Consider the following 17,317-nt stretch of genomic DNA (forward strand, 5'->3'; position numbering starts at 1 on the left):
TCTTTCTTAGGATATCTTTGAAATGAGAGAAAAGAACACTTATTGATAATATAAAATAAATAAATATATATATATATATATATATATATATATATATATATATTATATAAGGTTTATATGTGCATCCTGCCTGATAGCTTGTAGTTGAAGTCTACAGTCTCATGAGATTCTTTAAGGCACATGAAAATTGTCATCTTGTAAAATAAGTGTAAAACTAATATGAGATAGCAGCAGTGAGGTTAATAAAATTCAAATGGTAAAAAATAGTTTATTTTAGGAAATAATTTTGAATGTCAGTTATAGTTTAAATTTAAATATATAATTAAGTTGCATTTGAAATAGAGTTTAATTGTTCTGCTCTTAATACAAGTAACTCACATTTTCTAAAACAGCTAAATAAAAACAGCAGTTGAATCTTTTAAATATTCAAAACTATTCAGCACATTAAGTGTTTCTTCTTGTAAAAATAAGTATGAGGAACCTATTCCCAATTTTTAGGAATCTGAATGTGCAGTTCATATCTACAACTGACCAACACACTTACCTTTCAGAAAAGTGATTTAAAAACTTAAAAATACAAAATTGTGACATAAGACATAACTCTCAAACATATCAAAATATAATCTAAACTCAGAGATAGAAACTAGTCAATCATTCACTATTTATACAAAGAAGCTGTGAAAGAGGAAGTATAAAAAAGAGGTCATCAATTCATATGAACATTATAAAGTAAAAGGTAATACTCATCTTAGAACAGAGGAGTTAAATAAGTTTTTAAAGGCAAAACGAAATGGAATGAAAAGTACACTTCTATCCATATATATGTATATATATTTATCATCCTTGCCATATTATTTACTGGCTTTAATGAAAGATGACTTAAGAAATGTATAAGCTGGATTACAATTTAAAAAGATGAATATACATAATTCAAATTAATTCATAATTGTTTTAAGAAAAAAAACTTTTCTATCTTAGGGTATACTTTGAAAATGACTCAGTATAACAATATATAGTAGAGCATAAAGGTATCATAGTCACGGAGTCTCACCTTAGGTCTATTAGGATGTCAAAATAATTAGAATTGCATTAGGTACAATAGGGAACTAACTTTCAATTATTTTGTTTTTACTCTTTCATAACTGAAAGCTTTGCTCAGTGCCTAACAAAGCAAATATGTGCTCAAACAACTAGGCTCTCTTTCATGAAACTAGACAAGTGAAATGTCAACATTTACTCCTTCTCATATCACTATTTAATCATTCATTATACATATTTTAAGGACTTGTCTACTGAGTAATATTTCAGGCACTCAGTTCTTGAAAATGTATATTGAATCAGATATCATATAATCTTCTTTCTACTTAGGCAAACTTTCACTTCTAAATCAGAATGAAAGACTGAGTGTTGGCTGCTCCTCAGTGGGCATAACATCTCAAACCCTCAAAAGTGCATCTTGTTTTCACTACCTGGCATATAAGCGCAGTCCTGGGCACAACGATGTCACTGAGTATATTTTGTTTGCTGACTAACACGTAGAAGTAAATGGGAAAAACAATGACATTATTATTTTGTAAAATGTTTTCCGGGCTTGCTTCATAAATGTGTGACTTACCAACCTGCACAGTTCCTTCACTCCACTTAGGGTTTTAATGCTCAACTACTTCCATCTTGAAATTCTTAATAATTTTATCTTTGAACTCATGTTTTGTAAGTGAGTGTGGCAGGACAATGAGCATCCCTGAGAGCTTGGGGCCCTGAGTTTAGGCAAAGTCCAGCCTCTGGTCACCTTCTCACATATCCAAGATGTGTTTTCCTTGGCGGACTCCCCTGCTCTCTACTATGCAGTCTTCCAATTCCTGCCTCACCCCTTCATTGTTGCTACCCTCCACCTGGGGTAGGTGATTGTGTTGACCACTGAGGAGGCAGGATCACATTTTTGGGGCATCTCCTATGTCCAGTGGGGGTCTGGACATGTGCACAGGCAGGATCTAGGTTAGGTCCACTAGCCCTGGGGAGTGCAAAGCTGTGTGTGTGTGTGTGTGTGTGTGTGTGTGTGTGTGTGTGTGTTGGCCATCTGTGTTCTAAAGAGGCCACGTCTTACTGGGGCAAGTTTCTCACCCACCCTGTGCAGGTAGCTTTCTGGAAAGACGGTTTAAAGACCTTAACAGTTCTTCCTTCCACTATGGGTTGAGAAGGCCTTGGGAACCTGGGGGTGTCTTCATTCTTCCTAAAAGAATCCCGTGCAGGGGGAGTGCCCAGTCACTGGGTTGGATCAGTTCCTGGTGAAACCTCTCTCCCTCCTCCCAACCTTTCTGAGTATGGCTTACATTTGTCTGCTCTGGTCTACTTGAAAAATATTTAGGGACTGAGACGGAAGAGGAGGGACTACAGGAAAATAATTTCATGATTTTGATGATTTTGCAGATGAGTTAAATATTTTTATATTTGAATTTAAAGGTGGCATTGAGCAATATAAAGATGAATGGTAAAGTTTATGCTAATAATTTGAAATTGTATTTTTTTGTTGTTGTTACTTATAAGGACATCAAATGGCAATTAAAAAGCACTATAACAAGTTGAGAGAGAAATTGCAGAAGGAAAAGGCTTTATATTTTAGTACCTTTAATGACCCCTTTTTCCTGCTTTTTGAACAAAGGGTCCTGCAGTTTCACTTTTCACTGGGCATCACAAATTATATAGCTGGAACTGACTGTTTAGAATCCAAACCAAATAGAAAAGTGCTGAGGAACACATGGAAGAAAAGAAAAAGCTATTTAATCTAAAGATTCTATATGGAATTTCAGTCTGTTTAAAAGGTCAGCAATTTTTTTTCAATCTTTATAAATTAAAGTATTTAAGTATGAAGACGTTTCACATTTTCAGTAATGATCAGGATAATCCGTCAACCTTGAAAATCTTTTAGTTTAAATCTTACACATTAATGCTTTTTCAATCCTTTATAATATTTAAAACAAGGAGGGTTTGGAAAATGTATTTTTAAAAACCTCGTACAAATCAGCTATCTAAATCAGCTACTTTATTTTGTAGGGAGAGTTTAGTTATGAAATTAAATTGGCTTCTGTCTCCAAACAAAGAACTGTATTGGAAATGAGCAAATAACTGGCTAGACATATGCCTACCATAAAGTAGAGCCTTATATCCTTTGGCAGATACAGATAATGCATGATATAATCATATACATTTATCTTCACTGATAATCAAGTTTATTTTTTCAGGATTTAAAATATTTTACTAAACAATCTTCTACCTCTACTTTTCAGTTTGTATGAACAAATGCTGTTAATATTGTTAATGGAGTAGTAGAGGCATTATAATAGCAGTAAGATCTTATTAGTTTATACTAAAGAAAATACTTAGTCATCTTTCCTGTGAAATGTACAAATGAATTCCTCAGAGAAACAGCTGCTAACTCGAAGAGCCAACTGCTTAAAATGAAGCTTAGGATTAAACACATTTTTTTCCAGCAAGTATGATCACTAAGAAAAACCATGATTGCTATTAAACAATAGGTTAGTGTTGATTAAAACCTTTTGTTGAAAATTCTGTAAGCACAGCACCAGAGGATTTAGTTAGCACGAAATTTAGTATGTGCTAAAGAAACTATATGCAATAATATTTTCTTGTTACTTTCTAGACAAGTGTCTGCTTAAATTTAAGGCTTTGCCCTTTTTATTCCCATTGCCCGGAATAGCCTTTTATGTATTCGCAGGTTTCAACTTGTGATCTGCTCAAGTGTTACGTTATCAAGAGAGGTAGTTTTGGATTTCCCCAAGTAAAATGTCTCCTTCTTTTTCTTCCAAATCTCCTACTCTGCTTAGTTCTTCTTCATGGGATACATCACTACTTGCCTTTAGAATATATAGTAACCAGAAAAGCAGGGGAATATAACTGGTTTTTGTTTTTCTCCTTTATTTGCTATACCTCTAGTATGTAGAATAGTTCCTGCCACACAGTAAATATTCAATAAATATTTTTGAATGAATTAATTAATAAATGAATGAATGAAAGATAATTCAAACCATCTCTAATTTCTGTTAACACAAGTCCATGGATATTTATGAAGTTATAGACAACGGAGGTTGAGAATATTCTTAGTCAAAAACACATAATCTTTGCTCTCAAAAAGCCATATATTGGTTGGAAAAGCAAAATATGAAAAAAAATATATGGTTATGTTTCAGTGAGATAGGAACATGTGTACTATTGAACATAACTGACTGGGAGCAGTTCAATTTCTGCACGTGTTGACTGAGAGCTGAGCCACTGACTTACCTCAGCAAATTAACTGCTAAAGTCTAAGGGACTTTTCCAGATCATTCATTTACCCAAAAGATATATGCCACAAAAAGACACTAGACTTGGAAGTAATTTGACATTTCTCAGGAGTAAAAAGTTTGCAATCATCCAGGCTCTATTATAATTTAATATTTGGCTGAACCACAAAATCATTTAGTTATGATTAACTAGACCAACATTTCAATTATCTTCCATAAAGAAAATATTCAGTGAACTTCTCAGAGCAGAAACACTTCCTGAGGAGATAGGAACATTTTATACTTGGATATAAGTTGTTTGTAGTTTTTGATATGTAATTTTCTTGTGTTTAAAAAATATGAAAAATATAAATAATACAGCATCTCTCTTAAATTATCATTATTGGCTTTTAAAAAATGTCATTGGCTTGTAATCAGTGTATATTTAGTAAGCATTTAAAACTTTTATACTGATTTTTTCTCACTTTGAATAGACTTGTACAGATTTTGGAAAAAATAATTATTTGCTGTCAAGATTTTTACAGGACTGTGAGAGGTATCCAGAGATAAAATAATTTAAAGTACAGATATAAAAATAAACAAACATTTATAACATCCCTAATTACCTTCTCTAGCAATGTATAAAAGGTTAGCTTTTGAAATAGACATCTCGTTTGTAAATATATACAAATTCTGTTTATTTAAATCTATTTTCAATGTTAGTTCAATTACTTATTGCTGCCTGAGCAAATATATGAAATCTCCAATCAAAATGTGAGCCTAAGGCAAGACCTATACCGAATAGTCACCCAAGGGCAGAGATAGAAGTGTTATTTTAAGGAATTAGACAACTTGGTTCTGACAATAATTGCTTTAAAGTCCTGTTAGCAAATATCAGCAGAATTGGTTTGTAATTTAGCATTTCTTTCACTTTGAACATTGTCCCTAAAGGTTTTTGCACATGTCAGGGTATCTACAAACACAATTTGTTTCAGGTTGACTATCCACGATTAACATTTTCCTTTACTCTCTATGACTGAATAATTCCTTTTACTGAACTACACACCTTAGTTTTCCTATCATGCACTGAAGATTAAAATAAAATGTTTTCTAGGTGTTGCTTTCTAAATGAAACACCTTTAAAAACCATTTAAATAAACTATGAAAATAGAAGATTGCAAAAATAGCTCTTAGGGATTGTAGAAGTCAGTTAATTAAGGTTTACTGCAAAGATTCCTAATTATGAGAGTCATAGTTTTAAATCTATAATCTTATTTATCCAACCGGAATCAGAATAATCAAGGAATGTTTCTCCTAACTACAGCTAAGTGGTTGTAAGTGATTTGGAATTTTTTATATTTGTTTAATTGTAAACAGATAGCAAACAATTAAGTCAGGGTTATTTAATATGCTTTCCTTAATGTTTCCTAAATATGAGAAAAGATATATACATATTAGTAGCTACATGAAGGAAAAGGCTATTTAATGCAAATGTCCTCATTATCTCCATGTTCTGCACTGTGCACACAAAAAGCAGTAAAAACATAATTCAGTTGTCTATACTTTTTGGTCTCTAATATTTTATTTCCTTACTTAAACAAGTGTCACCTCATGAACAAAATTATTACTCTGCTGATTTTTTCCCCTATTTGTGGCCCTGATAATATAGCAGTATCTTCTGCTAAATGGGTGATTCTCTAACTTGTCTTGGCTGTTCTATAGACACTCACTCCTTTATCCAAATTTTAAGTTAAATCTTCAGCTCAAATTCTGATGTACCTCTGCAATATGTCAACTTTTTAGACAATTTTTTTATACTGGTCATCATTATCTAATCTGTCAATTGCTTAACCTTTGCTCAGAATCCTTTCCCTTGACGCAGTCTCGTTTTACCTACTCATCTTACAGAACAAAACTTAATTTAAATGCCAGTTCCTCAAGAAAACCTTATTCCTAGATTTAGAGAATACATGCTTTCAGAGCACTCTGCTCTTCTCTTTAGTGGGGCTTACTGCCTACTAATTATGTATTTGTCAAATTCTTTTTTTAATTATCTGCTCCCCACCAGAGTGTAAGGTTCATATGGGCTCACTCAGCAATGTATATATGTTGAATAAATTAAAGGTTTGTGAAGAGCATGTATCAGTTTTCCATTTTAGCTTAAAAACAATGATATATAACCTACAGATAAAAAAGAGAGAGAGAGAAAAAGAGAGGAAAAAAAAGAGAGAAATCTTTGTGGTCCTCCCAGTCCAACAAAATTGCAATGTGTTATCTACTAAATAACTTTGGAAAGTGACTTTCAAGTTGCTTCAAAGAGATCTTCCAAAGATACCCAACTGGGATGATGGAAAATGCCTTCTCAATTTGCAACAGTAAATCTATTATCTTATTAAGGCTGCCACACACTATAACAGCTGAAGCCAGCTTCTGGGAGACTCCAGTTACTATAAGGTCCTTTTTTAATCCAACAATAGGATATGATATTAAAAGCACAGGGGCGCCTGGGTGGCTCAGTGGGTTAGGGCCTCTGCTTTCGGCTAGGATAGTGATCCCAGGGTCCTGGGATTGAGCCCTGTGTCGGGCTCTTTGCTAGGTGGGGAGCCTGTTTCCCCCGCAACACCCCTCTGCCTGCCTCTCTACCTCCTTGTGATCTCTGTCAAGTAAATGGATAAAGTCTTTTTAAAAAAAAAAAGCATAACTGATACATGCACGGATTGAGCTATTTTATACTGTTACCCTTGCTTAAATCATCTGCCTTTTTAAAGATGTGATATTCTAATGTAGGAATTTCAGCACAGAGAGACAAGGCTTTCTTGGCGTTTCTCAAAATTGTGACGTGGGGAGAGTCACTCGTACTTGTAAGGCTGATCATAATACTTTTTTTTTTTTTTTTTTTTTTTTTTGGTTAGGGCCAGGTAAATGTGCTTTAATATTCAATGGCTCACTACCATCCTGTATACAGGACTATTTTTGTTGTTTTTTTAAAGTTTTTACTTGAATTCCAGTTTAGTTAACATACAATGTTATATTAGTTTCAGGTGTACAATGTACTGATTCAATAATTCCATACATCAGCTCATGCTCACCATGAAAAGTGCTCTCCTTAAACAAATCACCTATTTAACCCATCCCCCGCATATCCCTTCCCTCTGATAATCATCAGTTTTTTCTCTATAGTTTAAGAGTCTGTTTCTTGGTTTATCTCACTTTCTCTCTCTCTTTTCCCCTTTGCTCATTTTTTTCTTAAATTCCACATATGTGTGAAATCATATGGCATTTGTCTTTCTCTGAATGACTTAATTTGCTTAGCATTATACTGTTTAGTTCTATCCATGTCATTGCAAATGGCACAATTTCATTCTTCTTTATCATTGAATCATATTCCATGGTATGTATACCACATCTGCTTTATCCATTCATCATATATGGACATTTGGGCTGCTTCCATAATTTGGCAATTGTAAATAATGCTGTTATAATCATAGGGATGCATGTATCCCTTCGAATTAGTGTTTTGTATTCTTTGGTAAATCCTCAGTAGTGTCATTCTGGATCATAGGGTAGTTCTATTTTTAACTTTTTAAGAAACATCCGTACTGTTTTCTAGAGTGACTGTGCTAGTTTGCATTCCCACCAACAGTTAAAGAGGAATCTTTTTTTTTCTCCACATTCTCACCAACATTGTTGGTTTTTGTGTTGTTGGTTTTAGCCTTTCTGACAGGTGTGAGGTGATATCTCATCGTAGTTTTGATTTGCATTTCCCTGATGGTAAGTGATGATGAGCATCTTTTCAGGTATCTGTTTGCCATCTGGATGTCTTTGGAGAAATGGCTATTCATGTCTTCTGCCCATTTTTAATTGGATTATTTGTTTTAGGTGTTAAGAGTTTTATAAGTTCTTTATATATTTTGGATCCTAACCCTTTATTCTATGTATCATATGCAAATATCTTCTCTCATTTCTTAGGCTGCCTTTTAGATTTGTTGATTGTTTCCTTTGCTGTACAGAAGTGGTTTTTTTGGGTTTTTTTGTTTGTTTGTTTGTTTGTTTTGTTTTTTTTGGTGCAGAAACTTTTTATTTTGATGTGGTCCCAGTAGTTTATTTTTGCTTTCGTTTCCCTTGCTTTAGGAGACTTATCTAGAAAAAAGTTCTATGGCTGATGTGAAAGAGATTACTGCCTATGTTTTTTTCTAGAATTTTTATGGTTTCAAGTCTCACATTTAGGCCTTTAATTCATTTTGAATTTATTTTTGTGTATGGTGTAAGAAAGTGGTCTAGTTTCCTTCTTTTGCATGTTGCTGTCCAGGTTTCCCAACACCATTTGTTGAAGAGACTGTCTTTTTCCTATTGGATATTCTTTCTTGCATGCTTGTTGAAGATTTGTGGGCTCATTTCTGGGTTTTCTATTTTATTCTATTGATCTATGTATCTATTTTTGTGCCAATACCATATTATCTTGATCACTACAGCTTTGTAATATAGTTTGAAGTATGGAATTGTGATGCCTCCAGCTTTGCTTTTCTTTTTCAAAATTGCTTTGACTATATGGGGTCTCTGCTGGTTCCATACAAATTTTAGGATTGTTTATTCTAGTTCTGTGAAAAATGCTAGTGGTTTTTGATAGGGATTGCATTAAATGTGCAAATTGCTTTGAGTAGTATAGACATTTTAATAATATTTGTTCTTTCAATCCATGAGCATGGAATGTCTTTCCATTTCTTTTTGTTGTCTTCAATTTCTTTCCTCAGTGTTTTTATAGTTTTTAGAGTACAGGTCTTTCATCTCTTTTGTTAGATTTATTCGTAGCTATATTATGGTTTTTGGTGCAATTGTAAATGGGTTTGATTCCTTGATTTCTCTTTCCGCTGCTTCATTATTGGTGTATAGAAATGCAACAGATTTCTCTACATTGACTTTGTATGCTACAGCTTTACTGAATTTGTTTATCAGTTCTAGTTTTTTTTTTTTTTTGTAGAATCTTTAAGGTTTTCTATTTAGAGTATCATGTCAACTGCAATTCTTTCTTACCAATTTGGATGCCTTTTATTTCTTTTTGTTGTCTGATTGTTATGGGTGGATTTTCTAGCAATATGTTGAATAAAAGTGGTAAGAGTGGACATCCTTGTCTTTTTTCTGATGGTCATAATATTTCATTAATTTTTTTGGCAATATTTTAGCTCAGTTAGGTCCTTTATGTACTTTTCAAATAAAATTTAAATATATTTAGATTTTTCTTACTATTTACATCTAAAAGACAGTTAAATTAACAATAATTATTTCTTAATATTCTTCAACAAAATGAAATTTACTGGGGAGGCCTGCTTAGTAATAGTATCCTTCCAGAATGTATAGTCTCAATAGATGGATACTATATTTTATTTTGTGCCTAATTAAACTTCTGTCTTCAAAGCAATACAGTTTTAATGAATTCTCTCATTTTAAAAATGAGAAACAATTTATATTCTGTCTTCTGCTAAGTGAGAAAGTAGAGTAAATGAATTCTCTTTTAATCCTAGAATGAAAGACTGCTCAATGCAATATGTATGAAATTATGTAAAGAAAGGTACATATATATTTTATTTAAAGTGAAATACTGCTTTTACCACCCAACTTAATTATTTATACCCTATGGTTAAGAATGGTTGTTCTGAGTTGTATTTTTTTGACCGTGGGAGCCAAAACGCTTTAGATGTCATCTGCTAATGTAGAGAGGAACAGAAGATGCTAATCTCTTATATCCTGAAGATATATTTGACCAGACTTTGTTGATACTATGGGAAAGAAGGAAAAAAAGAGGAAATAGGAATTCCTTTTTAAAAGCCATAAAGCAAATTCTATGATGTGTAGTTATTTGCTAAATGAAGGGTAAAACTGCATGGTATATACAAGGTGATGATTGTACAGTACTATGTGACTTTGCTTTATTTATCAGATCTATTTCTGAAGATTATCAGCAAAGTGAATTTACGTGTAACCATTTAAATAAAAGTCACATTCATTTAAACTTTCTAAAATTTTGCAATTATTATAGATTCAAAAAATATGTATAGTGAGATCCCATACACCATCTACTCAGCCTCCACAGTGTTAACTATCTGCATAACTATGGTACAAAATAAAACCCAGGAAATTGACATTAGTAAAATCTACTGTGTGTGTGTGTGTGTGTGTGTGTGTGTGTGTGTGTGTGTGTATGTGTGTAGCTCTATGCAATTTATCACATACTCAGCTTCATGTAACTGTCACAACAATTAAGGTATGTAACTATATTATCACCAAAAGGCTCTCTCCTGCCCTTCATGGCCATATCCCTCTCCCCCAGTTCCCAGCTTTGGCCACCACTTATCTATTCTTCATGTCTATAATTATGTCATTTCAAGAATGTTATATAAGTGAACCACACAGTATGCATCCCTTTGAAATTGTCTTTTTCACTCAGCACAGGAGCTCTTAAAGTTCATATAAGTTGTGTGCATCGATAATGTGTTCCCTTTTATTGCTGAGTAATGAAATCAAACTTGCTGATACACTATTCTTGAATTCTAGCCTCTAGAACTGTGAGAAAATAAATTTCTGTTGTTTAAACCACAGTTTGTGGCATTTGTTACAGCATAAGAATAGTTTTATCTTTATAAATTTGTCTCACATATATATGCTCATATACAACACTCTCTGTTATAAGTAAATCATTTGTGTGCCCACATAATTTATGAATGCTTCTCGAAGGGAGTTTTTAAAATCTCTGATGCTTTTCCTGTATCATGTACTGCAACAAATCATGTTATGAGGGAACTAAAGAGAATATATTCTTACAAGAATCATAGGGGTATTTGTGCCTATGTTATAGTAAAAATCTATACTGTTATGAAGGGAATATTTAACTGAAAGCAATTGGATTTTTTAAAAAGACTATTCAACAACTTTTTGCAAATGATACTTAACAACAGCATTTGGATACATTTCTGGATATTTTTTGCTTTTTCTTTTCAGAGTAGATCACAGTTAAGCATGTTGGCTGCAATGTTTTTACAACATAGATACGAATTATACTTAACATAAATTCTTACTATTTGCTTTATTTGATATGGAAAAGGAATGACAGCATAAGTGGAGTAACTGAATTTTAATTCCCTTAGCAACATTTTTTTTTATCTGACATTTGTTGGTAAGTAATATGGACTTGCTCATTAAGATATATTTGTACAGGATTATATCAAAAGCAGTGCATAAACATTGCTGAGAAGCATTATATCTAATTAACCTCACTAATAAGAAGTAATATAAAAATCTTCTGGACTTTAGAAACCAGTAAGAACAACAACCAGAAGATCACCTTTTTAGTGTATAGAGTATACAACTGCACCTCAGTGAATAAGGCCCACCAGGGATATTATGCATGAGAAGGGAATTATGAGTTTGTTTAGAGAGAATACCAATGGAACTTACCATCTTGATCCGTAGTCACTGTTATAGCTGTGAATGGCTTGGGAGAAAAGCTCAACTCAGAAACTCCATTCATGGCTTCTATTTCAAAGGTGTAATTCACGTGAGACACAAAGTCAAGTACTATCACAGAATTGTTGATCAAGCCAGAATGTCTTGGGATGAAGCGGAGTCCTCCACCACAGTCCTCACACTGGCTGGTGTCTAAGCCACATTTCTTACAGATTACACTGTATGTGAGATCTTTCCTCCCTCCTGTGTCACTTGGTGGACTCCATTCCAAAATAAGGGCTGTTTCATTGATGTTAAAAGCCACATTCCTAGGAGCTGAAGGTGGCCCTAGAGAAAAGCAATTAAAAAACAAATGTACATGTGTAGGACAATGAATTAGAAGGATGCTAACTTGAAAACTTCATCAATAAACATTTGTCTTGTATATTAGTTTGAGCTTTTCTGATGGGAACCATAAAGAAATATGGTTAAAAACATCTGATTAAGCCTGGAAGTCTTGGGTGGGGGGGAAAGATGGCCTCTATCTTAACTTTGGTATATGAATATGAAAATATCAAAAGCCCAAAATATCCAAAAGATATGGTAATTACACTTTGAAAATTTGTTTACTGGACTATATCATAAGCAAAAATGATTTTAAATTATGTGATGGTTTTAATTACATTTTAATAATTATATCACCATTTTCAAAATTTGAAAAAAATACATACATATACAAAAACACAATATGTTTCTTAATATTTTTCCATGTGGATCACACTGCATAGAGTACTTAATAAACTTTAACTACTCCAGTCTTTTCTTAAAATTGTGCCAATAATCTTTTACACTTATGTGAGTACTTTAAATCCCAGTTTAAAAATAAACAAACAAATAAACCTCAGTTTTGTATCATTCCTTGTATAAACATTAACTAAAGGTCTACTAGGAGTCAGCACTACACTACGTGTGAAATAATACAGAATCCTATCTGTAAGAGAATATGCTTTTGATAGATTCATTGTATAAATATAATAAAATAACAATCCTGTCATATTTTAGAACGATTAGTTTTAAAAAATCTAAAACAATTCTTTAAATTTCTGCTATTAAGAAAGTTTGCCTAGAAGGTGGTATAGAATTAGCTGCAACCTTCTTTTCACAGAAAGAAATTCAAGTTTTGGTATAGGGTCCTTTTGGATCTCGAGATACAGTCATTCACTCATGAAATAAATATTTTTTAAGTGACTACTATGTGTGCCAGATCACCTGTTAGACTTGGGACTTACATTGTGAATGTAATAAATTCCTACTTTGTTATATATATTTAAGTTGAATGGCAGGCAAACATTAAAAGAAGAATAAAATTATAATTATAATTTTATTTTATAATTATAATTATATAATTTTATAATTATAATTATAATTTGAATTATAAATTATAATTCAAATTATAATAAGTACAATTGCAAACATCAAAAGGAAAGGAAGTGAACTAAACATTAACAGGAGGACCACGGGTGCCTGGGTGGCTGTCAGGAGGACCATGGGTGCCTGGATGGCTGTCAGTTGAGTGTCTGACTCTCCATTTTGGCTCAGGTCATGGTCTCAGGGTCATGGGATCAAGCTCCACATCCGGCTCCACGTTCAGTGTGAAATCTGCTTGTTCCTCTCCCTCCTGCTCTTCCTCCCCCGTTCCCGTGATCTTTCTTTTGCTCTCTCTCAAAATAAATAAATGAATAAATGAATAAATAAATAAATAAATATTTAAAAAACCCAAACATTATCAGGAAGACTAATCTGAGAATCATTATGAGAAAGCCTCATGGAGATGGTGAGGAAGAGGATGTCAGAGGAGTGAGAAGTATTAAGGGTAGAAGGTTCTTTAGTCAAGAAAGATCTGAAAATAGTCAAGGAATTGGCAGATAACCACTATGGCTAGAATGCAAAAGGAAAAAGAAAGAAGTGAGCTTTAAGGAAGAGGAAGGGGTTGGAAAGTGTAAGACTTCTAGGCTCATTGTAATGAGTCTGGATATTTTTCTATGCACAACAGCAACAGGCTTATAGATTTTATATATGGAAGTAAAGTGTTTAAAAAAGAACATTCGGGTTTTCTGGCTGCCATGTAGGGAATAGTTTGAATAAGTACAGGGGACTCATTAGTGAGATTTGTTATACAGTGTTAGAGTAGTATAACATTACTCATAAATTTACATGATTATGTGTTGGGTTTGAAATATTAAGAGTTGTTATTTTATATTTTTCTTTTTCTTTTTGCTGGATCCTGATAACAGCAGCCTGATGGGTAAGGGCCTCAGTCATCTGTACATATATTACCTAAAGCCTGACCTAGAAATGGAACGGTTAGCTTTTCTAACAGGTTTCTGCATACTTTGTTTTATGCCATTTCATGTTTCAGAGAGTTACAGAAGTGTCTTTCTTCAGAAGGGAAAATATGGAAAGTATTATAAGCTAGAGGACGAGGACATGTGTAGCTTACCTCCAACCTAGACTTATGCCTGGAAGATAAAGATACATTATCATTATCATAATAAGGCCTTCCTACAGAATGACATATTCATATTGTTGCTCTTTTCTGTTATTTATAAAGGAAAACATGAATTATTATTCACTTATATTTTCATGAATAGGAAGAATGTTATCAATTATGTTACGGGTGTCCGCAAGTGTATAACTGTCCGCCTGGAGATACTTTAAAAAAAAAAAAAACAAACCAGACACCCTTCTTACTCAAGGGCCCTTATACCAATTTGCATGACGATTAAATAGCTTTTTAATTGCTGTTAAATTATGCCAGCTAAACTGTGATTTCATGCAAATATTAAGCTGTAATGACATGCAGTGAATCATTTACTAAGATTTAGAACTTGGAACAAAGAGAGACAATTAATTCTAATCCTCAGATTCAACTAAATTATGTGTCACTGGGCTTTTATGAATGTGGCCTGATTGGTTTGTTATCATTTACAAATTATACAAAGATTATGTGACATTGAGAAAAAAACTTGGCAGCAATAACCCTTTTGGAGATATCTATATTGAAAACTCTTAGGGATTTCCTTATGTTGATTTTTTTTTTCTTTAGAGAAACAAATAATTCACATAGAAGAAAAGCAATCTCCACACTTCACCCTCCAGACTGACTTCATAAGAGAAGGGCAATTAGTCTGATTTGCAACTGGACGTTTTTCAAGTCCATCACATAATAAACCTTACATTAAAACCACAATTTTATTTCTACTAGTTTGTATCCAGAAAATACATCTTTAATCTTCTTTTTATTTTTTGCTTCAATTTGGGTCCCCCTTTATACTTTTAAAGAATAAAGGAATAATACTCTAATAGCAAACTTCTGAGAAGCCTAGGACAGTGCTATCTTTTCTCTTCCCAGAAAAGCATTTGAGTCTGCAGCTCCCATCTTCCTCTGAGTAGCAGAGGCCAGGTGGGTTACTATTTTTATTTTGTTTTATTTCATCTTATGTAAAACGTTTTTAAACAGAACTGCATTTCCCAAAATATATCCTGTGCAGTATCTCTAATCCCATGAACTATCACACAAAAAAACTAGTTTAGTATTCCAATTAAGACTCCTCTGGCCAACTTGACAGTGAAACAAAAGTAACACAACTTGTTTCTCTTCCTTGAATCCAAAATTCCCAAACATTTGTTTATAGAACCTTATTTTCCAAGAAGCATCTATAGGAATACTAGCATTTTGCAGAACAGGCTGACATAGAAGGAGAGCGAACATAAGGATCATATTTCAGTTACTACATCAATAGTTGCGGATTTATATTTCATGATTATAATTGTAGAAATATGCTAACTCACAAATAAATAGGTCCTTATTGCTGACTGGAGACTGAGTATTCATCTACTGTATAGCTAATTGTGTTTGTAGGTGCATTTTCTAACCTTAAGAACAATGAAAATTTGATCCAAATAACTGAGGAAATCAAGTCATGGAAGGCTACTGTTTATTAAACTATATTTTATTAGGTTACTATTTGGCAAAGATTTTAATATGTTTGTTAATTTAATGACTATCATAAATATAGTAGCATTTCCTAATAAAAAAGAAATTTCTTCTTATATATAAGCTTACAAATGAGAGAAAAATATTTCTGTGTTGATCTATGTCAAAGAGAACATTTAAAAAATATATTGAACCATCTAGAGATATTTAGGTAAATACTTTTACAATGAGTAAATTATAAAATTTGCTAAAGAAAGATAAACACATAGGAATAAATGAAAAAGTATATCTCTAGATTTTAGTAATGTACTGAAAATATAGGTTGTCAGATTTGCATATGGGCATAATTTAAAACTCTAAAAGTCACCTCGTTTTTTGAATTATCACTATTAACTTTAACTTTTATCTATAAGTATATTGTTAATATATGTCCTTCCCAAATGATTTTTGAAAAATGTATTTAATAGGAGTAAATGTAAGCAGAATTTTATATTTTCCTTCTCTAAGCCACTTTGTGCTCTAAGTTCTGTTCATATAATATTTGTACATTTGGAAATGGATGATGAGTAATCACAAAAGAGGGGCTTCATCCTCACCAGAGGGAAGATAAATCAGTTTAGTCAGATAAAGAAATGAGGTCCAGGAAAGTATTATAGTTATGTAAAGTTCACGCACTGTGTTCACGGTGGGATGATACCTATGTCTTCTCAGGTTTAAAAAAATTTTTTTAATACTGCTATGTGTATTCTTCCTATAGATAAAAAAATTCTGATAAATAAATATTTAAAGTATTTTATAGTGCTTTGCTTAGAGAGTATTGTCAAATACAAATTTTCAGAACATACAAATTAATGAGAAATTTATTGCCTTCCAATGACAGATTCTTTTTTTAATAATGTTATCTTGGAGCACTTTATAATAATGTTATATACAGAAGAGCAATTGAAAATTAAATCTTGCTATTAAATTAAGTATTGCTCAAAATACAACAGAATGCACATTTCAAATCCTTTAGTCAACATATTTTCATTTTCTTCAATATTTTTACACCAACTTCAGTAACCAAATTGATGCCAAAATTGACTTACTATCCATTGTTTTCATAGTACTGTGAATGATGACTTAGATAATTCTTTTCAGATTCTTCATTATTTCTAAAATTCACAGTTAAAGAAAACAAAAATCTAATAGGCCAGATACAATTCACTTCCAAAATAAAACCTAAACCTCTCAATCTTTTCACCATGTTTCTTTATAACCAGGCCTCTCTTGCTTCCTTTTGTTGCATCTCAATGCCTTTGTGCATGCTGTTCCTTTATGTCTTTTTGCTCTGTGGAAGATTCCTACTCATCCTTCTTGTTCCAGTTTAGGTGTTACCCGCTTTATGACACTTCCTTATTGGTCCTCAGGCAGAAAGGAGCACTTTTATACCTTACAGGCATGATTTTTAAAAATAAAGCCAACATTTTTGAGCACTGATTTTGTTCTAAGAAGTGTACTTAATATTCCATGTGATTTACTTAATTCAGTTATCATGATAAACCCAAAAGGTAGTTAGTAATCACCATTTTATAGAAGATGTGACTAACAATAAATGTATAAATTA

At 32.6% G+C, this 17,317-nt stretch overlaps 1 protein-coding gene across 2 annotated transcripts in view; it reads right to left on the minus strand.

Annotated features, from left to right (window-relative positions):
- LOC111148333 (EPH receptor A6) overlaps positions 1 to 17,317 on the minus strand; it is an 874,015-nt gene that overhangs the window by 423,005 nt on the left and 433,693 nt on the right. For both annotated transcript variants that reach the window (XM_022504851.1, XM_022504843.1), the window contains exon 5: positions 11,727 to 12,062. In XM_022504851.1, coding sequence (XP_022360559.1) covers positions 11,727 to 12,062 — 336 coding nt within the window. The remainder of the gene's footprint in view (positions 1 to 11,726; positions 12,063 to 17,317) is intronic.

This window comes from Enhydra lutris, unplaced genomic scaffold (genome assembly GCF_002288905.1).
Source record: "Enhydra lutris kenyoni isolate GAN:26980312 unplaced genomic scaffold, ASM228890v2 scaffoldscaffold2, whole genome shotgun sequence".
Lineage (NCBI taxonomy): Eukaryota > Metazoa > Chordata > Mammalia > Carnivora > Mustelidae > Enhydra > Enhydra lutris.